Below are 24,995 nucleotides of genomic sequence, written 5' to 3'. Positions count from 1 at the left end.
TTCTATTCGCGCTGTTATTTGTTATTAAACGCCCATCTTACCTGCTGCTCCGCAAACATGGAATGGTCCAGGTCATTACTGGTGTTGCTTCCTGCCAGTCGTTACCTTGCTGCTGCTGTGTTGGGTCGCTACCTCCTTGCCCGTTTTCATGGATGAAGAGTTCGATGGATGGGTGCTCGGTGGATTCAGGTCATGCTTAAGCCTTTCTTTTTTTGCCTTTTGCTGCTGATGCTTTTTTGATGGTTGTCGTCGTGCCCGTTCTCTCTTTGAGCCACCTGGGTGATTTTTTCCTGAGAGGAGTCTTGGGTTCATCATCTAGGCGCACACTTTGCCCTCCCCTTTGTCTCGCGGGCGCAGAGGCAAAAGGGAAAGGTTGATGACGCATTGATACCACAAGTCTCTATGCTCTCTAGTCGCGTGGTTTGGTGGATGGGAGGTGTTTGTTGGAAGTAGGCTAGAGCCATAGTAGGTAACATTGGGGTTTTAGGTAGTGGAAAAGAGAAAAAGTCATGGGGGCATAGGAAACAGGAGTATTGCTTCCCATGTGTTGGTGGCATACCTTGTGATGTAATCCTTGTGCTTAATCGTTGGTGATAGTGGTGATGTGAGACGCTGTTTCTGCAATAGTCCCAGGCCAACAACGTTGAGCTCATGCCCAATTTTTGCCCTCAAATTACCCTGCGTGGGCTTAACTTAGTGACGAAAGAATGTGACTAAACATGTCTGCCACCTTAAAAGCTCATTTCGGAATTTTTGTGGCTTTTTCCCACATCATTTGTGTGCAAATGAGCTTGATATTTGAACTCGACCGTTGGTCGTCACTGTCCCGTCACCCGTTGATGTGGTGGTGGGTGTGAGGAACTCTGCCCTGGGTTCTTGGTTGTGGTGGGGGCTTTGTGGGCGGTTTTTCTGAGGCAAAATCCGCTGACTGGCTGCTTGGGGTTACTGATGTGGCTCCACTCACTACAGCCCACAGGAACCTACTCGGAAACTGGGCAGCGTGGGTTCTGGAAGCTGGCAACAAGCTGATAGTGAGGCTGCTGCCGCATCAGCCACGGGATGGACTTGAGGCTGAGACGAGTCATTGGGATAGTTGAGCTGCTGTGACAATATCAGCAGAGATATCATTAAAGAGCGGGGCGGAAATGACTGACCTGGCTTTCTAGGGCTTTCTCATGGGAAATGAAGCGAAAATCAAATGTGAACTCCGCGAAAGGCTTTGTCTACCTGTGCAGTGTGCACGCATCACGGACGTCCCGTATCTCTAACACCAGCTTCACATCTTAACTGAGGGCAGTGTGACATTCCAATGGCGACATAAGAGATGTTTACCTCGACACGTCAGAGTAATGCTGTCTTCAAATGGACTGAACAGGGTGCGGAACTCAGGCAGATACTCTGCGAAGTAGAGGTCAGCATCCAAGAACTATCGATGAGTTAAGGGAGGGCCGCAGCTATGAGAGTTGAGCTGGAGGCAAGTTCGCAAGCTTTCAGGGTTATCCAGTCATCCTTCAGACCTCTGGGCAAGAAGCAAGCCGGTTTCAAGATGACATGTCGACGTTACGAAGCTTGCAAAGCTTTATGATCACTTCAGCTAGTAGGACTAGTCTGCCCAAGGTCAAAGGTAAAATGCAATGATTCCAGGCAGAGATTAGGGGGAGATAAGGGAGAGATGTTCACCGGAGAATTCCGTCCTCTCCATCCACACCATACTACTTAAGAACTCCCAACTTACCGGTTACGAAACAGCAAAAGTTTTTTCATGAAATTTCTAAGAAAATGCCTGAAATTTATCCATCATTCAGGCACGAAGTTGTAGGCAAAGTCTGAACCCAGAGCTTGCTGGATGGGAAAATGTTGAGGTCAGCGTGGGGATCGCGGGAGCCTCCGATGCCAATGCTTTTCACATGAACCTTGCCGGCGGCATCGCCCCTAGTTAGTTGGCTATTTGGCTGAATTAGTCGCACTAATTGCTCCTGGACCACAATCTGCTCAGCTGCAAACTATGTCATATCGCAGGCAGCTTTGATGACGAGCAGTGAGTTGACCAGTTTCAAGATAATGATATGGAGATTGGAGAGCAGCGGCTCTCCTCGAGGGACAGGACAAAAAGACAAGCAAGGAGCAGACAAAGACGGTCATTTATTGAGACCACAGCCCTCATTGAGCTGATGTTACTCCCAATCGCGGTCTGAAGTCTTGACCACTGGCCAGATCAACAAGCCTTCCATCCAAACCTCCATGCCAAACCAGACAGTTGGAGCCCATATGCCATTAAGATGGTAAACCCGTTGATCCATGAATGGCCAACCAGGAAGGCACATTCGGTGAAAATCGAAGCTTCACGATGTGGAATGGCCTGGCCAGATCATTCAGCTGCAAACTCTAGGTATCAATCATCAAACACGACCAGGTCTTGGAGGATGAAATGGACCGCCCGTTGACCGCAAGCACAGGAGCAAGAACAGCAGACTACCGAGGTCACAGTTGGGTCAGTGGAAAGGTTACCGGGTTTTGTTTAGCTCTAACCATTGGAAAAGACCTGCAGAGGTTCTATGGGCTTGGGATGGATGCGTCGATGATCAACAGCAGTGATACAATAACCAGGGGAGTGTCGAAACTCAAAGATCTGCAAGATCGCCCTCTGCTAACATGCATGTAGAATACTATCAAAGAGAAGCATGGTTTAGGATGATACGGATTGTCAGAAGGAGGAGTCTTGCATGAGACATCAACCACAAGAGATCTACATTATGAAGTTGGAAGGTTATAACTTAACTTCCGCTTTTGAACAAACACCAAAGCCACTCCTCTATAAGTCAACCAGCAAGTAAACCTAACGCCACCAGGTATCCATAGTTATAGTAGTATAATCTAAAACAAGTACACCAAATCAACATCCGACACGGATACAGATATCGATCATCACATACTCTTCTCTCCACCGAGCGGTTCGGCCCATTGGGCTTACCCCTGACTAACCTCCGGCTTGTCCTTTTGTTTCTCGATTTCAGAGAGAGGGTCTGGCTTCAGTTGAGCATCCACTGTCTCAGCTGGGCCCTCCTTAGCGGGGACAGCTTCCTCTTTCTTCTCCTCATCCTTCTCAGTCAGCTGAGCAGCAGACTGTGCACATTCCCTATCCTCGCCCTTTTCCTTCTCCGAACCCTCACCCTGGCCGTTAACCCGGCTATTTTCTTGCTCCCTCTCCTTCCCCTTCTGACCCTCGGCTTGCATCCTCTCTAAACTCTGCTCACTCTCCCTTCCCACAGGCCGATTCTCCTTATCCCCCTCACTAGGCGCCTTACTCCCACTCTGACTAACCGCCTGTTTCCACCAACCAATACCTCCTTCCGAAGTATCGGTGCTGGCCTTGCTACTAGTGGACCCGCCGCCGTCAGCGCTGGCCGCCTCATCTTCACTTCTCCGGCCGCTAATCCACGCCGGCGCAGCAGCAATCTCAGCGAGTGTCTTGCGAATACGTTCACGCCGAGCCTTGCCGCGCAGCCGGTCGTTGTTGGAGGGTCCGCCGCTGCCGTTCATCACCCAACGAATGCCGATGATCATGAAGCTGATACCATCATGCACGGCACGACGGCGTGGTTCGCCAGGCTCGAAACTGTCATCTTCGATGATGCCACCGAACTCGCGGCTTTTAATGCCGAAACGTGTGGTTGAGGCGTACTTCTCGAGGCGAGGGAGGATGAGCAGAGTGACGTGCAGATCACGGTTCTCAGGAACCGGCATGGGGCCATTCTTGGGAGGCTCCGTCAAAACGATTTCGCCGTTAGTACTTGGCGCGTCTTTCTTGGCACCATTTTTCAGAATGTTGATGCCGCGGACGTCAGACATAGCGTAGCCTTCGTCCAAGCCAAGCATGCTAACATCCACATCCTCGGGCCACTCGCCACGGATCCAGCCGGCATGGATACAGCATGCAATAACATCCGAGTCGTCGGTGTACACGTCGGTGCCCCAGAGAGCCCGACGAGCAGTAATCTCCTCGCGAGCTTCCGGTGTGAGATGCTGCTTGCCAATCTTCACAGTAAGTGTGCAGTTCTCTTTGCCCTCAATCAAATCCCATGGCAATGGCTTGGGCGTCGACGAGTAACCAATGCGAGGAGGGCGCCCCGTGCGTGGATCCTGCATGCGCGCCTTCTTGAGAATCGGCTCGTACACAACATCGCCAAGGTGCATTCGTGGGCGGTCGGCAACACTCTCTAATACCGCCTTTGATGACACGATAAGTCTGGGCTTCTGCAAAACAACCGGCGACGGACTCCTAGGCTGCTGGGTGGTGCGGATGCTCGACATCGGGGCGAAGCCATTAGCAGCGGGACGAGGCCCAACATGGTGATGATGATGGTGGTGATGGTGATGAACGCTTGGCATCTCTTTGCCCACGGGAGCCCCTGGAGCCGGAGCTGGAGTTGATCCCTTGATACCTCTAAATTGGGCATTGCCTGCAAGGCCCGGCTGAAGCTGCTCCAAATTATGGTGATGGTGGTGATGGTGATGACTAGAAGTGTTAGACGTTTCCAAGCTTTGTTCAGAGACAGGAAGTAAGACATACTGATGATGGTGATGCGTGTGACTCTTGACCTTCTTGGTGCGACTTCCAACAGATGTGAGCCCTCCGCTGCTCGCCTCGTCCTCCTTGCCCTCGTCTTCTTTCAGCCTTCTGCGCTTGCCACGAGCCGCCCCAGCCTTGGCAGGATCAACCTCCTCAACCCCAGCATCCATTTCGTCCCGGCGAACCAAGCTCGAGGGCCCATAGCCATGAGATCCAGTGGGCAATGGGCCTGTGAGCGCACTCAAGCCTGACCCAATGCCCGAGAACATGCGACCAAATTCGCTCTTGATACCCGGCTCACCTGCAGGGCCCGGCAGCTGTGGCTGCGCGCCCTGGACAGCTTGTGGCAAAGGCGAAATACGTCCTCTGCTTCGGTTCATCTCCTGAATGGCCAGCAGCGTGTTCCGGCCATGATTATGAGAAGGTGGGGGGTTCAACTCCTCCATCGGTCGATTCCGAGAAGAATCATACACGGAATGACTGACACCGCCGTAAGCAACAGACGGAGGAGGAATGACGGCTTCTTCGCGTGTTCGAGGAGGGGGCTGCTGCGGCTGAGGTCTCTCCAGCTGCATCATCCCTGGACGCTGACGCTCGGGAGACTCATAAGGCTGGGGATGCGGCGGGCCCGGGGGAGGGAGAGTGTGCTGATGGTGCTGGGGATGCGAAGGCGGAGGGGGATGATGGCGATCGGGAGGAGCTGTAGCGTAAGGATGAGGATTGTAGTGCGGGGCCGTCGTCGCCGGCGGGTAGTCTTGAGGCCTCGGAATGCGTATGCCGGCCGGATCATAGGCGGCCCGGGCTGGCTCGTAGCTCTGTCTTTGCCAGTGACCCGGATCGCGCAACTCGGGAGGTCGGCCATACGGCGGCGGCGGCTGAGCTCTCTGGTCGACCTGGCGGGCGTAGTCCTGAGGATGCAGCCCATGAGGACGGCCCTGGTCAACTCCAGCCATGGCCATCTCCCGACGCTCCCTCTCACGGTAATCCATTTCACGCTCCTGACGCTCCCGTTGTTCCCGTTCTCGTTCTTGAAACTCGCGTTCCTGGCGCTCCCGCTCCTGTCTCTCACGCTCAGTTATGTATCTCGGCTCCTCGATTTTCATGAGTCGGATGGGGCGCTCAGGATTGTATTCTTCAGACGGACGGAGCTCGTCTCGGCGACCGTACATATCGGTCGGGGGCCTCGACGGCTCGACCGGGCGGGGCGGTCCAACTGGCTGGTACTGCTTCTGCGGACTCATAGTCCGGGGAGGGGGCACGCCTGGACCTCCAGACAGCCGGTTGGGGTCCCTAGGATCCCTACCCTGGTCAGGAGCCGGCAGAGGGCCTCGCTGAGCATACGTCTGGGGAGTGCCGTAGCGCTGAACTTCGGGCGTGGAGCTATAGGCCTGGGGAGACGCAACAGCGCCTGGTCTCTGGTTCCTCGAGTCGTACATCCTGTGATGCTCCGGAGGGGTCTGTGGTCGGCGGAATGGAACATAGTCGGAGCTCGTTGCCGGTTGCGTGCGGGGCGAAGCGTGAATAGACTGGCTATACGGCGGCCCTGGAACGGCAGACGGAGCAGCAGGAGAGTACTGCGGAGGCGCGGGGGGTGGTTCCCGTGCTGGCTGCGGACCGCCAAGCATGGACGAGATGGACATGCTGCTGCCGGAACTTCCGGTCCTGGGCAACGACTCGAGTGGGGGCAGCTCTCGGCTGGTGCGCGGGAACGTGTTGGGAGGCCCCACCGAGACGGGCGGCGGGCGTGGTTGCGGCAAGCTGTAGGGCGCGGGCAAGGTATGGGAGTTCGGCGGGGCCTGAGGCTGCTGCGGCTGCTGCTGTTGTTGTGGCGGTGAGGCCGGTGGCGGCATCGCGCGACTCAATGTGGGCCCCGAAGATATCGAGGACGTGCTCTGGTGTCGAGAATGCGTCGTCGACGGCAGCTGGCCGGGTCCGGGCTCGGGGCCATACTGGCGGGAGGGTGGGTAGAAGGGCGGCGGGTCGGAGGGTTTCCGCATGTGGACATCGGCGTATGGGGCCGCAATGGGCTGCGAGGGATGTGGATGTGTAGACGCAGGTGGATACGGCGGCTGCGATGTCGCTGACGCGGTGGTCGGGGGGAAAGACGGACGGGTGAATGGCGACGCGGCGTTGCGCGAGAAGGGATGTTGTTGTGGCGGCTGCCGGGGATCCATGGCGCGCCTAGGAGCCCGACGCAGGCCGTTGGGAGCGTGCTGTGTGTGGCTGCTACTGCTCTGTCACTATTGCTTGTGCCGCACTTGGGCTGAGGTTGCGGTAGCTGTCGCTGTCGTGGTCGCGATCGCTATCGTGGTTATCGTAGTCGTTGTCGTCGTTATTTGTGGCTCTTGTCGCGGTCCAGTTTCGGGCGTCGGCTTGTGGGACTCGGGCTCACTCGCGTGCTTATGTTCGTGCTGGATGCTAGACGGTGCCTGCTAGCTGCTAAGTGGTGCTTCCGCTCCCGCTTCTGCTCCTGTTCCTGCCCCTACTCCTGCTTCTGCTTCTGCTGCGTATGCGTCTGCGTCTGATGATGCTGCGGCTCGTCCTCCTGCGGTGTCTGCGGCCAACGCTCTCGTCGTCGTCGTCGTCGTCGTTGCGGCGCGTCGCAACAAAACTGTTAGACCGGGCTGCGGGCGGCGAAAATTGAAGGACGATGACAGAAAGACCCGCGGGCGACGTATGTGATCAAAGGACGATGGAGAATTGGGATCCCGGTGTCGTGGCTCGAAAAGCGGGAAGAGCGTAATAAAATTTGCGCCCTGATCTCGTTCTCGCTCGTCTGGGGAAAGTCCTGGGAGGGCGGTTGGATCACCCGACGTACAGATTTGATTCCGCAAACCGAAGCACCTGCCCACCGCCCAGTGCCTGTTGCCCGCCTGCCACTTGCCTGCCTCTGACCTGCCAGTGGCTCCCCCAGGTGGGCTCCCCTATGTGGCTCCCGGTGGCCCACCCGTGGATCTGTCAGTGGGTTGTCCGTGGCCGGGCTTGCTTTGCCAACAACACTGTCCCTGACTTCTGATTGGTCAGTTCGCCGCTGAAGAGATCGGCGGCCAGGCGCAGGGTGAAGCGCGTAAAAAAAAACTAAAACACGAGAGCCTGGCAGGGATGAAAAAGAGCTCCGGATGGGCGCTAGCGCGGTTCGACAGCGGGGAAGCTGAAGGCGCGGTGCCAGCAAGCAGCAGAGATAGAGGCAACACGCCGCGGCAAGCAAAAACAGCAGGACAGAGAGGTGTGATGAGACACAGACGACGGAGCTCCCAAAGGTCGGGTTAGGCCGCAAGTCAGGTACCTCAACTTCTCAGGAAACAACACTCGCGAGAGCCAGCAGCGCAACACTGTTTTTGTTGGGCGTGGTGCATCACTTTTCTATTCGGTGTCGCTCCAGTTTGCAGATTGCAAGCAGATCGCTCGCCCTGCAATCACCGCAATTGCTCCGCAGTCCTACCACATGCTTTCCCAACCAAGATGCACGCATGCACTCATCCACCAGACAGACGGGCTGTCATCCGCTGCACCAATCGCGCGATACGCGAACCCTGAGCCGGAGAAGGACAGAAGGACAAGAGGACGACAAGACAGCTGCATTGCCTTGAACTCGAACGACTACAGTATCTGCGGCGACTCGAGCTCGGCGTTGATGAACGCGGCGCGACCTGCCTTTCAAGACTGTCTACCGGCGAGTGGCGACGTGGCGCAGACAACGGATAAGCCAGCCCGACAACATCAGAACCCGAAGACCGATCTCTGCAGTGGCTGATGGTAGATGGAAAAGGACAGAGCGTTGCAACCAATGCAGGATCCGAGACGCGGGCTGCGTGGGTCGATGCAAGCAATCCAACTGGGCGTGTAACCCCCCGACGGGAGCTAATCTCAAGCAAACCTGCAGCTCTGACGCCTCTCTGCTGATGAGAGTGCTCACGCCGTTGGGCATGTGATGAGATGACCTCCTGGGAAATGTCTCTTCCCATTTAGCTGACATATTTTCCCGTTGTTTCCCGCCTTGATCGCATCTTACCTGACGAGAACGGATCGACTGCCGATCTTGACAGGCCCCAGGAAAACAAAGCAAAAACCAGCAGCATCATTCGTCTTTCCCCCACTGCAAGCAAACCTCCATCTGCCTATCGGCATCCCTCGTCCAGCCCATTGTCTCACCCGGCCACGGTCCGGCTCACTGCTGGTGGATGCTCCACGAACTAAGTAACGCCACGTAGATGATGCCTCTCCGAAGCACCAGGTTAACTTGTCTGGCTGTTCATGTGCCCCTCTTGTCTCCCAGCTGCATGTCTTGCCTGCCGCGGAACGTGCACCCGCTCTGTGGCTTCGAGACCGACCCAAGAACGCAGCTCTGAGATCTCAGCCATTGCCTCAACTCGGCAGATGCTTGCTGCATAAGCTTCCCTTGGTGATGGGAAGAGGCGCGCGTTGAAGAGGCTTAGATCTATCCAGACTAGGCTATCTGGTTCCATTTGCTCTGGAGCTTGCGTGCTCAATGGTGAAACTTGCCATCCACTCGCATAAACTGGCACTCAAAATGATCCTTTGAGGTCATATGAATGGAAAGTTCGATATCCATGGAGGTTCCAGATGTTTCTGGTTAAGGCTCCATGTTTCCCAAAAAACAGTTTGAGGACGTTCGTGTTGGAGGTTGATAGTAGAACTGCGACACCGTCTCAGATCGCTGTCGCCCTCATCTAAGTATCTTACTTAATTGCACTTCTTTTGCTTGGCTCCCCTCTCAAAGTATCCAGCGGGCTGTACGGATGAGTCGGCTACTTGCTGCAAGGGCACAATATGTCCTACTGAACTTCAGCCAGTTGCCACAGCAGAACTTTGACGAATCATCGGTTACACACTGGCAGCTTGCCGAAACAATCAGACTAGGGGAACCTCCTGCTTGTAACCTGTCGCACGTTGCCATCCTCAAGAAGTTTGATAGTTGTTCAAGCGACACTGCAGTATTCACATGACTCTTGTTCGCAGACTGGATCGCTGGGTTTAAGTCCTTACCTCTTGCTGCAGGTTGAATTGCCAATATATTAGCATGGTTTTAGACATGGTAGACATTTTTCCTGATCAAATGCTATTATGTGGGAATAGTGTCAGTTCAAGTGGTCAGATGCACCGTGCGGGAGAGAAAACAGACCAGCGCTCAGGACTTGGGTAGTTTCCTCGCCGGCAACCAACATTGTAACCATCGCACACCTTCCCGATGGGTTAACATGAAATGCTCCTACTCAAAGCCACAGGTAGTCAGCATCAGGTTTCAGGAAGAAGCAAGCCCCTTAGGAAGGTCACAAGGGCTCAGTCCTTCGGGAGCCACTGAAAGGTGGAAGCGGACGCAAAAGAGTCACAAAAGTCTGGAATTTCCCTCTTCCTGAGCCTCCGGTGTTATCCTTGACCTCATTCTACAACGCATTGGCACAAGAGTTGGCCACAATGCTCCTCTTCAAACTCGCGGCTTTAGCTGCGCTGGTGTCTGCCCGCAGGATCATGGACACCCTCATCACCGTCCCAAGAGGATGGAAAGAGATACGCAAAGCAAGCCCTGATGAGCCTATTTTTCTCCGGATCGCTCTTAAACAGCCTCGCAGCGCTGCCTTAGACCAGGCCGTTCTGGACATCTCGACGCCTGGTCACCCCAACTACGGCATGCATATGACCCGCAAACAACTAAGAGCTTACACCGCGCCCTCTGAGGCTTCCGTCGCTGCTGCCATGGAGTGGCTTGCTAGCCATGGCATCAAGGCCTCCGTGGACCATGACTGGATCTCCTTTACCACCACTGTTTCAACTGCGAATCGTTTACTCGACACCCAATTTTCTTGGTACCAGCCCATTGCCGGCGGACTTCCTCAGCTTCGGACCCTTTCGTACAGTGTCCCCGACCACGTTGGTGTCCATATTGACCTAATCCAGCCGACCACCCGCTTCGGTTATCCTGGGACCCGGAAGTCCGCCATCTTGAAAGCATACCCCATTGAAGCCTTTCCCCATCCTCCGAGTTCGAACAGTCATCTTGGAGAGAAGTTGCCGAACGAATGTATCGGCTACATCTCTCCCACCTGCCTGAAAGAGATGTACAATGTCCACTACAGGCCTAATATGGACAGTGGCTATGACAACTCGTCCATCACCAAGGTGGCTTTTGCCTCCTTTCTGCATCAGTACGCCAGGTACAGTGACCTCAAGCTTTTCGAGCACGCTTATATCACCAAATCTTCCTCTATTGGTAACCACACTTTCTCTGTTGAACTTATCAACGGTGGCTTGAATGACCAGGAGAGCCCAATGAACAGCAGTAAGAGCATTCCCTTCCATTGTTTGGGCGTGAAGTAACATCGACCTAGTGGAGGCAAACCTCGATGCACAATATCTCATGGCTCTGAGCTATCCGCTCCCAATGATCGAGTACAGCACTGGCGGGCTCGGTCCCCTTGTTCCCACGCCTAATCAGCCTGAAGTCCCGGGAAGCAATGAGCCATATCTGGAGTGGCTGCTCTACCTTTTGAACAAGTCGGATTTAGCTCTTCCGCAGACAATTTCGGTCTCATACGGAGAAGAGGAACAGTCTGTTCCACGCGAGTATGCTCTCAAAGTGTGCTCGCTATTCCGGGACCTAGGTGCTCGGGGTGTCAGTGTCCTTTTCGCCTCTGGCGACTCGGGCCCGGGAGACGCATGCACGGATATCAACGGCAATAGCACATTCTTCGAACCTACTTTTCCCGGGGCCTGCCCGTGGGTGACATCTGTTGGCGGCACTGTTGGAGGGACCGGGCCAGGGGATGAGGAAAAGGCCGCCGGCTTCTCGTCTGGTGGGTTCAGCACGATATATGAGCAGCCACCATGGCAACGGGAGGTTGTTCAGAAGTATCTCGCCTCTCTGGGCAAAAATCATTCATACCTCGGTTACTTCAACAGAACTGGACGCGCATTCCCAGATATTTCCGCACAATCACAGAGGTTCGTCATTTACGACAAGGGCGTTGCAACACTGGTTGCAGGAACCAGCGCCTCAACGCCCGTAGTTGCCGGGATGGTTGGATTGCTGAATGCTGCGCGGAAAGCCCGGGGGAAACCGCCACTAGGGTTTTTGAATCCTTGGCTGTACAACGTCTCTGTAACCATGGACGCGTTCATGGACATTAAGTCAGGATATGGCATCGGTTGTCGGGGGAAGAGGGAGTTTGGCTACTGGGGAGCACAGTGGAACGCCACTGAGGGCTGGGATCCAGTGACAGGGCTGGGAACGCCGCTGTTTGATAAGTTGTTGGAGGCTGCTGCGCCTGGGACGAAGAATGCCTGAGTGATTTGTCAAGCATCGTGTGCTAGGTGTTGTAAGTTGTGTGGCGAGGAAGTGTTGCGTTGATGGCTTCAAGGTTAGCAGATGGACTTAGATGCATATGGTTAGGTATCTCAACATTTATTTTGCGTCTCTCATTCCCCCTTGACCAAGCATAGAGCGCAACAAGGATCTCAAACTAGACCAGGTTCGACTGCCCTTCTGTTGAAGTTAAGGTTACAAGATATTATACACGACTGAGGCTGATATGTCCAGCCCAGACAGTCCAATAGAAACCTGCGAAGGATGACAAGGCTGAATTGGAACATTTCCAAATGTCCACCAAACAGTCAGCTTAGCTAGTATCGCTTTATGCTGGCTGTTCCCGTTCGAGGCGAGCTTCGGCACAGAGTTCCCAACTGGGACCGAGAAACAGAGCAAGAGCAGGCTGAGAGAAAGCGTGAAGGATACACGTCCATACTCCAACAAATCTTGTGACATGGGAATCTCGGCTTATGGTCGCTTCAGCCTTGCTAAGTCTGTGTGCCAGTGTTTCGTTGACCCGGTGGGTGGTAGATCGTCACCTCTCAATCGAAATGACGAAATGAATCCTCGTGGTTCCTAACGCATCCATAATCTACCATTACCAATCCTGTTTGTCCTTCTCCTACACCTGGGTCCGTATTTCGTACCTGACACCTCCTCTTCAACCTGACCCACCCCTAATCTCTCCATCTAGCTTGGTGTTAACCCCAGCATCACTTTCCCATCCATGATCGTCACTCCAGCTCCTCAAAAATCCGTCACACGCCCATTAAAGCTCCAATCCCCCTCTGGACCCCACCGCAAAGGCTCGTTCTTCGGTCCGCCGATCTCCCCTGTCTTGGGATTCTTGTCCCCCTCGAATTCGGGCGGCGCACCGCCGCGAATGCCCCCGCTGAATGTTCCCGCGGTCACGAAATCCACTGGCGAAGGAGCTCTGTGCAGCGTAGGCGGTTCTTGCACTTGCGCCTGAGGATTGGACCCTGGCGAAGGGGTGGTGACGTGTCGGGAGGTGGCGAGCGGATCAATGGAGATTGACGAGGGGATGGAGGTGTGAGAGTTGAGAGTGGCGGCGGCGGCACGCTGGAGGCGCTCGAATTCAGCTTGTTGATCGGCCGGGAGACGGGGGGGGGCGGGTGAGTTTTGGAGGAAGCTTGAAGAGTAGGGGCGAATGGGTGTGAGAGCTGGGCGCGGGGCACGGAGGGGTCGGAGGGGAAGGAAACGAGACATTTTGGTGTAGAGATTTTGATGGGTTTGTTTTGTTTTGTTGTTGATTGGAAGATTGTAGGCTGGTTGAAGAAAATGACGTAAACAAAGCAGCGGTGGTTGAGGAAGTTTCAGTGTCACAGTTGTTATATGGGCGCCGATACTCCTTGAGAGGCAATGGAGGTTCGAGGTGTTGTACCGCGCATCGCCGAGCAGCGCCGCAGCGGAATCCCTCGGGTTACGATACGGATTACTGCGGGCAGCTTGCCCCACAAGGCAAACAAGGGTCCATTGTTTGATGCTGGAATGTGGATCTTCCCAGACCCACCTAAACGCGATAGCAGATCCACTGTGTTACAGAAGCTTATCATGAATCGATGATTGCTTTCGATGTCTCACTCCATCAAAGGTGATATAAAGTTTGATGAGGGTGTTCATATTGTGGTGAAGTGTTTTAGTGCTCTTCAGCTGACATAATTTTACCGAGTCAAACTTGAGAACTAACCGATCAAGAACAAAAATGTCTCGGTGCCTCTCGGCTGGGCGGACGCCAAAATACTGTCGAATCCAAACACTGACCTTTCTAACATCATGGCTGCCTTTTTCATGCATAGCTATGAATATGGGTGTCCAACATCATCGCGCGACAAACAACGATGGGTCTCCCCGGATAATATTAGCGTGACCTTGGCCATGCATGGCGGCATGTGGAGGACCCCGGAGCAGGCGGGCAGTTTGCTTGCTGCCGCCCACCAGGCTCTGAGGTGTTGTTCCGTTAAGCTCCCACACAACCCACACGCCATCTTTGCCATCTCGCCGTCCAACCAGCTTCGTCTCAGTCACGCAGTATCGTCTCGACGAATCGCCATTGAGGACATGGTGTGTATCTGTCGTATGCCCGCATTCCCATTACCCTGCGGTACATATCGCCCATGCTACGTCAGTCAGCACATGACTTCTGATTGAGGCTCCAGACTCCCCCGCGTTTGGCCTTGGGCTCGGAGGGACCTTTTGAGAACAGCACCTCCCAGGTCTCGTGGCATGAGAGCTTTGTTGTTCCACGCACTACACCTAATAACTTCGACAGCCACCAACCTCCCTTATCCTCTTCGTCTTCGGCTTGTCATGGCTTTGTTGGTTTTGTGACCACAAACTCTCTTTCCTCAAGGCACCGCCCCTGAATCCCCGAGAAGTTGGGATAGGAGATCCGATATTTCCCTCACCTTTGGGGTTTACGCTTCTAAGATTTCTCCCCTTGCTGACCCCGCGCATCGACCTCTGGGCTCTCTGCCCAGGTCCTGGACTTCATCGACCATTCATGGATTTCTCAACCTACGCCAACAACTATGGTCTCGCCAATCCTGGTGAGGCGCAGGCGCCTCCTCAGATACAGCTACAACAGACACGTCCTCGCTTCCTCCTGGTTCCCCTCAACTCCGACACAATGAACTTTGTAGTGAATTTGGAAAGCAACGCTCGCCTGCGCTACTCACATCCCTTGGATCCTGCTACTAACCGTCCACTCGTTGCACTTGACATCACCTTCTCGAACCCAGAAAAGAGTGCTTATACACTTGGATGTGGAGATAGCGTTGATATTTTCTTGCCAGATGAGGTGCCTTCACATCGCTCTACCTCTAGAATCAGCAGTTTGCATGCGGTGTTCTCTTTCGTGGAAGCAACTGGCGCTGTGTTACTGGAGGATCACTCCCGAAGTCGTACTGTTGAGCTGCTTGATTGTGACGGCTGCACCAGAATCGATTTCAAACCAAACTCCATCCCCAGGTCCGTTCTCGTGGCCCGAAGTATCAACACCCGCATCGCATTTGGTAGAGACCGGCGATATATTTTTGAGATCCGGTGGTGGTCAGATGGTCTCAATGATGACGACTTTCCAAAAAATCGAAATAATACTTACACTGTTGGTCCAAACGATGCAAGCCATCCTCCGTTGTATGTAGAGGGCAGAAGAATGGGCTCGGGAGCATACGGCAGTGTTTGGATGGCACTTGACGTCTTCACCGGTGAGGTCATGGCCGTGAAGAAATTTGACAACTTGACTGGAAAGCACCGCGACTTTGCAAGGCGTGAAGTGCGAAACCTTCAGCGCATCAAGGAAAGAAATCACGTGAGTCGCAGTTCCTGTCTTCTCTTCCCTTTCGTCTATGCTAACCTCCTTCGGACTGCAACATTAGAATCATATTCTTCAGATCCTTGGTCATGCGACGAGCCAAAGAGGAGATTGGGTTGATCTCTTCATGCCGCTTATGCGTGGCAGTGTCGCTTCCTTGGTTGAGGCTCCATTGCCCGATACGCCGGCGCTTGTTGATCTCTCCGTTCTCATATTATACCAAATGTTGCAAGCCCTTGACTGCCTTGCTTCCCTCAAACTCATTCATCGGGATGTCAAACCTGGCAATATCTTGTGGGAATACGATGAGCAAGATAATTACCGCTTTCGCCTGGGGGATTTTGGTCTTTCCAATGATCTATCTAAAGCAAGAACTGCTGCCGGCACGGAGCCGTTTATGGCTCCAGAGGTGTATTACCGGCAAAAGCAGACAACTAAGGTTGACATATGGTCCCTGTTTGCGACTATCGTCTGGATACGGGATTCGGACTTTAGAAATGGATGTGCAAGTTCCCATTTCCGCCCTCCTGAGGTCTTTGATGTCCTTAGTGCCATATCACAAAGGGAGGAGTATGCCAGATTTTCCGGAATGGCAAGCATGGACGCAGCAAAGAGGCCATCGGCGCGCAGACAGCTCATGATGCTCAATGATGAAACAGACGACGCAGCCGACGAGGATGATACCCAGAGCGTTAATCCCGATTACACCGAGGAGCTTGCCAGTCAATTCAATGATGTTAACCTGGAGGATACTCCGCGCTCTGCCAGTGGCTCGGGAAGTTCTCATGCCTTTCCTATACCATGGTACGAAAGCTATGGTGATCTTGCTGTCATTGGATACATGGAAGCTAAGGCCGGGCCCAGCACAAACACGTTTCAGCCTTGCACGCCACTGAGGGAGTGTGATATGGGCGGAGTAAGTGATATTACCATTTCTCATCCTTAGACATTTCTAAATATTGCAACTTGAAGTGTCTTCAGACAGTACTGACGGCTGCTTTGCAGCCTTATGTTACGCCCATGCAAAGTCCTTGCCAACCGATTGATAATCAATATGACGAGCATGAAACGGTGGTTCCCGGGAAGGGGAAGATCAGTTTTCAGATTGCGTCCCCTCCATCGCCGGATTGGGAGCTTGTCAATCGGGACGAAGACCATGACGAAACGGAGAGGAGGTTGTCGAAAAAGAGGAAGGGGAAAGGCAGACGCTAAGCCCTACCGCTATATTGCATATCGAACGTCAGTTACCAACGTTTGACTTTACGTTTCAAGGGTATGGGGGTTACAATGGCCTTAGAAACAACATCTTTTACGTTCTAGGTGAGCTTCGTCTTGGTATATCTTTCTCCCGTCAGCATCATTGAATGCAGGATGGGCCACGGTCACAACAGAGAAGCATTACGTTTGTCGGCTGAGACAGCTGGACATGATCTCTTTGAGTTATATCAATCACTCATTTCACTGATGCATATGGAATGGGGTAGCAAATATTCTTTTATTGAATTCATCACGGATTGCATGGATGAATGAGCTTGAATGGCTAGCTCTTTTCCACTATGCTATGTCAAAAGTTCTTTCTGCGGAACCCTTAGCTTGCACAGAAGCTCTGCCGACCCAGTCACCAACTTTTGGCTGTAATGCACATGCTTTCTTTCAGCGCCTCATCGGCTGCAAGCCACAAGGAAGCTTGAGCTGTCTGTAAAGGTAGCGTGTCATTCGTTGAAAAAGTCTGTAGTGGGCCAAAAAAGCTGATCTTATCATTCGGACGAGTAGCTCAGGGGTAGAGCAACCGGCTGCAGTCCGGTAGGTCACGCGTTCAAATCGCGTCTCGTCCTAACTGAGGGTAGCCCCTTGAGATTATTTTTTTTTCATGGTTTTTGGGTCGAGCATTGCTGCGTTGTTCTTGCTCCAAGACATACTTTGAACACAGTGGCAAAATACACAAAAGCAACTGGCACACAGTATCTCAACTTCTCCTGCTTCTTCATCTCCAAAATGACATCTCATGGCCCTTGCTACGTTGATTCTATTTAGGACGACTCATCCTCTTCGTCTTTATGCAGCTTGATGTTAATAAACATCGCAAACAACCCAACGTCATATGCCAACCTTAATGCTCCAGCAACGACAAACGCGGCCCAGAAATTTCCTCCCTCGGCCAATACGCCAGTGATAATTGGCCCTGTCGTCGATGCCAGCGTCCGCAGCATGCCCGTAATCCCCATCACAGCCGTCCGCTCGTCAGGCCTTACCGTCGCCGCAATCAGAGCTGCTCTAGGCGCCTGATCCATGTTATTCAGCCCCATACGGACAAGCAACAACGCAAACGTGATCACAACCCCGCGTGGCAGAGGAAAGAGTAACACAGCAGCCGACGAAGGGATGTGCGTGAAGACCATGGTGTTGACAAGGCCGAGGGCTCGCGACAGGGGGCTGGCAAAGATGGTGGCGACTGCGGCGAGTAAGTAGCTTGTTGAGACGATATTGCCCAAGACGGACTTGAGGAGGGAGAATTTCTGGTCGAGGTAGTAGCTCGTCAGGGACATGTTGGCCATGCCGTCGGCGAGGGAGTCGACCATAAGCAGGAACCAGAGGATGGACATGATGGAGAGGGTTTCCCTGGAAATGCGGGAGATCCAGCTCTTGTAATGCTTACCACTGCTGGAAGAATCGTCGTTTTGGGATTCGTTTAGCAGTGGGCGTCTCTCCTCGTCACCTTCGCTTGTACCGGCCGGCTTCAACTCGCACCTATCCGACAGCAACGAGGCACATACTAAATTGACCGCGCCCATCGCCGCATACCCCCAAAAAACAGACGTGATACGCATCCAGCAGTCTCCAGCCCTCCTTCGCGCTCAGTACCTCGACCAACCATCCCGCAATCCCCGTCCCCGCAGCACTCCCAAAGCTAGCCATCATCACATACCAGACCAGCACATCTGTCCTCTCTTCCTTCTTTGCCAAGCCAGACACAACACTTTCCTCAATCGCCCGAAACGGCCCAAAATCCCCTCCCGTGGCACTAATCACTCCCAGGATAGCCGCCCCAAGCAAAACCCAGTAGTTCTCACACAGCGCGAAGACTACCCCGCTTAGGATCATCAACACACTTCCCGTCTTCAAGATTCGTCTTCTCCCGACCCGATCAGCAATGAGTGCCAGACCAAGTGAGAGTGCGACATCTCCAGCCAGGGTAAGTGTCATGAACAGGCCGATACGGGCATCAGGGACATGTAGAGAGGAAAAGAACAAGGCTAGGATGAGGGAGCTGCCGCCATAGGCGAGCATGCGGGATGAACGGGAGAGGATGATGAGGTGGGCATCGAGCCCAATCTGATAAAGGGCTTGTAGCCCTGTTGAGCTGAGCAGGCGGCAGAGAAGGGAGGGTTGTGGCTCAGAGGACATCTTTGTGAGATGCAATTTGATATGAAGGTGGGCCAACAGTGATGAGAGCTGGAAGAATGAAGAGTGATGACCAGAGGTAAGATTTGACAGTCAAGTGATGAACTTGCTAAGAACCCCAAATCCAGCGCGAAGGAAATGTGAAACTCTTAGGTTTGTCGCTGTAAACCAAACTTGTCTTATAAAAGAATATGAGATGAACCGGTTCACACATAATAATGGAGAAAATCTTCGTGTCTCCGCCTTCGGAAGCGATATCCGGGGAAGTGGATTCCGGTTTTTGTGCTATGATGTGATAGCAGGGGTCATGATGCGATTGCTTGTGGGTGCCAAGTATTGTATCTGCAATATCTCCGCCTGGAATTGGTTGGGAGTTGAGAGATGTGTAGCTGATTGGCTCAGCTGTGGTTGTACGTCAATCCCGAGAGTGATTTGGATGAGAGAATATTGGCTTGAGCAAAATAATTGAGTTTGCCTTTGCAATAACGAGACCAAATATCACAAGCTTACAACAGATGTGGCATTATCAAATATCTGGCTGGAGTCAACAGTATGCATTCTGATGTTTGCGATACCCAAAAGTACCTATGTGCGCACAACTTGAAGTATGAACATGCAATCTGTATGTAAAAGACTTTTCCACTGCAATGTGTCCTCTCGAAAAGTAGTTTGGCATCTAATCCAAAAAAAAAAAGCCCAATCAACCATTCTTAATGCAATCACCCTGATCACGCTGTTTGATACTAACACAACAAACCCGTCCCTCTTCATGCTAGCTCGAAACCAAACCATCCTCAGATGCCCATGACCTTGATGCGCTCTTTCCATCTATGCATTTCTCTTATCCCTCATGAACTCCTGTCCAACAAAACATGCCCAAAACACAAGACCACCCCTATAAATCCGCTGTAGCTTTTCCTTTATCTTCTAATCTATCCCAAATATTTCTCATCACTACTCCACAATCTCTATTCCAAAATTTAACGTAATCCTTTCTTCCTCGACCCCTAAAAAGCAGGCTGATTGAAGACCTCCCGGCCAATATCAGCTCTATCTCCTTTATCCCATATAACGTAACCCCGACACACATGCCAATAATCCAATTCCCTATGCCAGAGAATTACTGGACTGTGGCAGACTTTGGTGCCGGGTAAAGGCAGCATTCGCTGCTGTGTTGTTTGTTATATGACGCAAAGACTAATTAAGGCAAAGTAAGCCCAGTAAAAACACACAGCAGCACAAAGCAAAGTACAAAGCAGATTGACGCCCACTTGGGTGTAGGTGGCAAGTGAAAGAGCCTAATTAAGCACCATAGACAGTCTTATAAAAGGAAAAGGAATAAAGTCCAAAAGGGTTGTGCTTTGTTTGTCTGTTCTTCAAGCGAAGTTTCTCGTTCGAAAGGCTCCCGACAGACGTGATGGCAAAGTCGGTCACTGATGAATGGAGTTCAGATGACTCCCAATGGAAGACTTAAATCCAACGGCAATGAAGTTCGATGGGAGACGAGACCGGACGAAGATAAAACCGGACAGAGATAGGGTCGGACGAGACGAGTGTCTTTAAGAGCAATGCCCAGACGGAAAATTTCCATTGGTTATCCCATCTCCGAATGAGTCAGAGTCACATGATGTGAAGCCCGACCGATTCTTGATGAAGACGACGACCGCCAGATGGTATCGAGTAACGGAAGCCGACCGAGTTTCACGTCTGTATGGAAGATAGCCAACCGGCGAGGAAACGACCAGCCCTCTTCCATTGAAACTCAGACGAGTCCCGACATCTAACTGAGGTGAGAACCAACTTCTTGAAGATAAGTTTCTCAAACAGTCGGCCAAGCAGTCGTTCAAGAAGTCGACTAGGTCGTTCGTTCGCTTGAGAAATCGTTTAGCCAGTCGGCTGAGGTGCCGGATGGAGACCCGAAAATTGACACAAATGTCCCAAGAAATTTCCGACAAGATTCCATGTCCGGACGGCAGTTGAACCCGTCGACCACGAGAAACTCCAGAAGCTCAGACGAAACCTTCCATCGGGAGGGCTAAACACCTCTTTAAAAAGCAAACCCCTGGACTCCCGCTTAACGAGGAAAGTGTGAGGAGCTGAGACGAATTGAACGATAACAGACGAAGAGACGCAGACAACGAAACGAAGCGACGAACGGCCAAGCGGCGGATAGCAAAAAGAAGAGCAAGCAGCATTGCATATGATAGATAGCCTGGGGAGCAAAAGTAAATCCTCCGTCCGAGACCATGATGTAACAAAATCGGATGCTGGGAAGCTAAAATGAAATCATCGTGCTCGTCAAATCACCCACGAACATAAAGCGATCCCTGTCCGTCCGAACTCCCGACACCCCTTACATTGTGCTACCCGTGAGACCATAACCCATAACCTGAGACACCCTCCTATAAGAGAAATAACCTCGTTGATGTTGGCATTCTTCGTCTCAGTCTCTCCATTCCTCATCACTTCAATGTCAGATAAAGGCCCTTAATTTCCATTCAGATCCCCAAAAGTGAGCTCAAAATCCATATCTCCTAGGTCGCCCTGAAGCATACCAAGCCGCTGGTTGGTGCTGCCCATCACAGGCAGCATGGCAGTTGCACCCTGGGTGGTCGAAAAGGCATCTGTGAAGCCAGAAGTGCCATCAAGTTGGGACTTAGTCATGCCCATCGTGCCAGCGGTAGTAGTCGTCGAAGTAGTCATGAACGGGTTCTGCTGGCCCATCCCGTTCGCGAGGTGAGTGCTCTCAGGCGAAGACGCACCCGACAGCGACATCGTTAGGGCCGGAGTAGCCGGGCTGAGCCTTGGCTGGCACTGTGGCTGGGCGTCGACTCCGGCAGGGGTGACAGGAGAAGAAGCGAATGACATCGCAATCCCATTCACGGGGCTAACAGGAGGTGAGAGCATGTCGTTCTGGCTGTTGGCGGCCCTGATATCCTGCCCAGTGCTCAGGACCGCTGTGGCAGCATTGCCGAGCTCATGCTCCAGGTCGTACAGCCCGGTGTTAGTATCGATCGCCAGGGGGTTCCAGTCTTGACTGCTGAAGACATCACCAACGCCAAATACAGCAATCTGGTCAAGCTGCGCACCATTACCGCCGGCATCAGCAGTGGGCAAAACAAGCGCATCTTCACCCGCAATCGAAGCAGGAGCGCGGCCATCGACCCCCGGCTGCGAGTCCCAATCGCCGGGAAAGAGCTCGCTCTCCTCGTCACCATCACCATCCTCATCGACTTGAGCCAGCTCAGCAGCCCTCTGGTCCAGATAAACAATGACCTTCTTCATCCAGTGCTTGAGCTCACTCATAGGGGGTTGATCACCGCCGCCCCTGCCCCCCCTCTTCTCCTCAGGCTGATCTCCTGCCTGGCCACGCGCACGCCTACCCTGTCTCACATTAAAGTGCTTCCTCCGCAAATGTGCAGCAGCATTGTAGTCCTTGTTATACTGTTTTTTCGTAGAACACTGCTTGCACTTTTCAAGAGGGATAACAGGCTTTGCGCGCAGGTGCATCTCGTCTGCCGGGGGCTTGATGCACATCCATTTCTCGAGCTTGACGCTGTGCTTGACCTGGGTGTGCCGGCGCAGTTCGTGGTCTCCACGAAAGGTGGGCTTGTCGGGGCATATGGAGCAGACGGCCTTCTGCCTGTTAGGGCGCTCAGGCCGGACACGGGTAATCGCAGTCCGTGGGCGCGGTGGGCTGCTGCTGTGGGCACCAGCAGTGGGCGGAGCACCGTTGCTGTCACAGTAGGTGGTGCCATCAGGCTGGTTCGGACGGGGTTGGATCACTCGCTGGCGGGCGGCGTTACTGTTCTGCCGAGCTAGGCTGTTCTGGATCGATGACGCCGACCTGGCGCTCTGGGAGGAGATTGAGCGCTCCATCGCCGCCGAGCCCAGGCCCTGGCTGCTGGGGGTAGTGTCAGCGGGCACGAAGCCCATTGCAGCGGGCACTGATTGTGACAGCTGGGTGGTTGGAGGCCGCTGTGAGATGGGAGAAGCAACTGAAAAGGTCGGGTAGCTCAGCAGAGACGCGTCGGACCGGCGCTTGTCCGGTACGGCGGGGGCCATAAATGCTTGGACTCCATTATCTTGGGGCAGACTATGGAATGACTGCCGCGAGCAGATGCGCAGCATTTCAGAGCCACCGATAGGCATGTTGCTCATGTTGGTGCTGGATTGGGTCATGGGCGCTGTATCCACAGTCGGAGCAGTTGTCATGGACTCCATGGATCGGAAGCTCGAGGCTATGGTCTGGTCTAATGCCACATCGGATGACAGGAATGAATGAGGTTGGGAGATATCGATAGGTGGGGCTGTACTGCTCAGCAAATCTGCTTTGATAAGAAATTCCGCTGGATCCATCTCGATCCCCATGATGCTGGAAGGCTGCTGCTGGACCGGAAAGATGGCCGGAGCAGTCGACAAAAAGTTGCGTATCGGTCGTTGCTGGCTCAAGGACTGAGAGAGAAGACTGGTAGCTTGAACCGAACTCCGGATAGCGTTGTTCATTGGATATGTAAAAGTAGGTGTTTCCGACATGGACATCGAGGATATGCTCGTTTGGGATCGTGTCATGGATGGGACTCCTGGCACCACCAGTCTCGTCGGTTGTGGGGGGTGAACTGTCTTGGAACGCTTCATTGACCGACTCTGCGCCGATCTTGTCAGGACCGCGATCGACGGTTCTCGTTTATCCATGACGACTTACCTGCTGTTGAGCAGTGATCGGCTGGGTAACTATTGTCGGCACAGGGCCACGAGATGAGCCATTGCTCGACTGCGGGTTAGATGCCGAGGCCATCATGGAAGGCTGGTAGCTGGCCAGGTTAAAGGCCGACCCAGGCACCGACTGCATAGTGTTGCTGAGTTGCGTCTGAAGCTTAGCGATCTGTTGCTCCTTTTGATCTAGTTGCCGTCGAAGTTCGATTTCAACGTGCTGTTGATGAATCGTGGACTCAGAAGAACCGAACTGACTTATTTATCGATCGGTCGGCGATCGATCCCAGCAACACAGATGAAGACAGTGAAGATCGAAAGAAATAAAGAGTGGATGTTGAGATCCCCAGAGTGCAGATCCTGAGATGCGTTAGGGTTCTCAGTTTGATGGGAGATGGAAAACCGAATAGTTTGGGAATAAATAATCGATGGGAGGATAGAAGGACAGAAAGAATAAGAGGAAGAAATTGATGGCATGCGTGGAAGATTGAGATGTTCTAAATAGCCAATGTGTGCAGCCTTGCCTGGGCAATGGAAGAGTCATGGGATTCGATCAGGAAGTTGGGGACGAATGCCGCAAGTCCCCCCCCACACACACCTTTACACACAAGCTGGGCGCAGGATGGTGACCAGGGCGGGGGATGGGAATGGGAATTGGCAAACGGTATCTGCTGAAGCCACAGCAGCTAGAGTCGCCAGAGCCGCGCAGGCAGTGTTGTGCCTAGCTCCTGGCTCGAGCTGACCGACCGATTGGGCTGGCACACTCTCTGCACAGTGAGGACGCCACAAAAAGCAGTCTCTGCCATCATCTTATCCCTACCACACTGCTGTGGCACACTGGAAGTAAGCACCAAAGCTTCCGATTAGTGGGCGACCAGGGATTGGGGTGGCATCAATACAGCTGGCAGATGGGAGTTGGAAAGTGGTTAGATGATGGCTGATGATGGATGACCGTCAATCTGAGATTTTTTGCTCTTGTTGAGGTTTGTCTGGTCTTCAGACATCAAGCAGCCGGCTGTGACCGCTCATCCCCTTCGATTCGAAAGCATCTGCTTAGATGCTGGGGCCAAGAACCGTCGATGGGGGATAATGGCTGTGCATGGCCAAGCAGTGCTTAACGGAATTTTGACTAGCCAGTGAGAGCCTCAAGTTCGGCAATGAGTCAATCAAACACCTGGAATTTCAGGATTGCATGTAGAATCGAATGACTGCTGGTTGTAAGTGCTGAGACCTACGGTGCTCGAGACCCGTGTGTGTGTAATTCTCGCACCAAAGCCAAGGCCTGCCATGAACAGACCAAGACACACACACCTTGGACAGACCTGGGTTCACTCGATGGGAGTCGGGCACCGTCTGGAACGTGTGTCATGGAGTCGTTATGGGTGACAGCTTGTCAACCTGGGCATAAGGCGGACGGGGAAGTTGAGTATCGAGATGCCGACATGTTGGGTGCCTGAACATGTCGTGTTGGACACGATGACAGCACTTGCAACGGGGCTAGGGATCGAATGACCCCTCATTCTTGCTTCCCAACGTACTGAGAGACGTCCATAGCCACTCGACCAGAGAGACGCAACTCAGTCACCAGAGACCCAGATAATGTTCAGCAAGATCTTGTGACTTGGCGATGGATCTTACTTCGAGACGTGCGA

The 24,995-nt window shown here is 53.1% G+C and overlaps 6 protein-coding genes and 1 non-coding gene across 7 annotated transcripts; 3 read left to right on the top strand and 4 right to left on the bottom strand.

Annotated features, from left to right (window-relative positions):
• Positions 1-2,967: 2,967 nt before the first annotated feature.
• CTHT_0000870 (uncharacterized protein) lies at positions 2,968-6,744 on the bottom strand (the record flags this gene model as incomplete). Its single annotated transcript, XM_006690577.1, has 2 exons — positions 2,968-4,516; positions 4,571-6,744. The coding sequence occupies 2 exons, from the start codon at positions 6,742-6,744 to the stop codon at positions 2,968-2,970; spliced, it is 3,723 nt and encodes a 1,240-aa protein (XP_006690640.1).
• Positions 6,745-10,006: 3,262 nt separating this feature from the next.
• CTHT_0000860 (uncharacterized protein) lies at positions 10,007-11,873 on the top strand (the record flags this gene model as incomplete). The annotated part of the gene is made up of 2 exons (XM_006690576.1): positions 10,007-10,868; positions 10,918-11,873. The coding sequence occupies 2 exons, from the start codon at positions 10,007-10,009 to the stop codon at positions 11,871-11,873; spliced, it is 1,818 nt and encodes a 605-aa protein (XP_006690639.1).
• Positions 11,874-12,641: 768 nt separating this feature from the next.
• CTHT_0000850 (uncharacterized protein) lies at positions 12,642-13,121 on the bottom strand (the record flags this gene model as incomplete). Its single annotated transcript, XM_006690575.1, has 1 exon — positions 12,642-13,121. The coding sequence occupies one exon, from the start codon at positions 13,119-13,121 to the stop codon at positions 12,642-12,644; it is 480 nt and encodes a 159-aa protein (XP_006690638.1).
• Positions 13,122-15,069: 1,948 nt separating this feature from the next.
• On the top strand, positions 15,070-16,440 carry CTHT_0000840 (uncharacterized protein; the record flags this gene model as incomplete). Its single annotated transcript, XM_006690574.1, has 3 exons — positions 15,070-15,225; positions 15,293-16,144; positions 16,234-16,440. 3 exons carry the CDS (start codon positions 15,070-15,072, stop codon positions 16,438-16,440), a joined length of 1,215 nt encoding a protein of 404 aa, XP_006690637.1.
• A 551-nt stretch (positions 16,441-16,991) lies between these two features.
• CTHT_0000830 lies at positions 16,992-17,063 on the top strand. Its single transcript has one exon. It is a non-coding gene; the product is annotated as a tRNA-Cys (tRNA).
• A 195-nt stretch (positions 17,064-17,258) lies between these two features.
• On the bottom strand, positions 17,259-18,633 carry CTHT_0000820 (uncharacterized protein; the record flags this gene model as incomplete). The annotated part of the gene is made up of 2 exons (XM_006690573.1): positions 17,259-17,976; positions 18,155-18,633. 2 exons carry the CDS (start codon positions 18,631-18,633, stop codon positions 17,259-17,261), a joined length of 1,197 nt encoding a protein of 398 aa, XP_006690636.1.
• Positions 18,634-21,117: 2,484 nt separating this feature from the next.
• Positions 21,118-23,428, bottom strand: CTHT_0000810 (zinc finger domain-containing protein; the record flags this gene model as incomplete). The annotated part of the gene is made up of 2 exons (XM_006690572.1): positions 21,118-23,085; positions 23,336-23,428. 2 exons carry the CDS (start codon positions 23,426-23,428, stop codon positions 21,118-21,120), a joined length of 2,061 nt encoding a protein of 686 aa, XP_006690635.1.
• Positions 23,429-24,995: the final 1,567 nt, after the last annotated feature.

Source organism: Thermochaetoides thermophila, assembly GCF_000221225.1.
Source record: "Thermochaetoides thermophila DSM 1495 unplaced genomic scaffold scf7180000011806, whole genome shotgun sequence".
NCBI lineage: Eukaryota > Fungi > Ascomycota > Sordariomycetes > Sordariales > Chaetomiaceae > Thermochaetoides > Thermochaetoides thermophila.
Note: the sequence above shows the minus strand (reverse complement) of the source record. Positions and strands in the feature narration are given on the sequence as shown.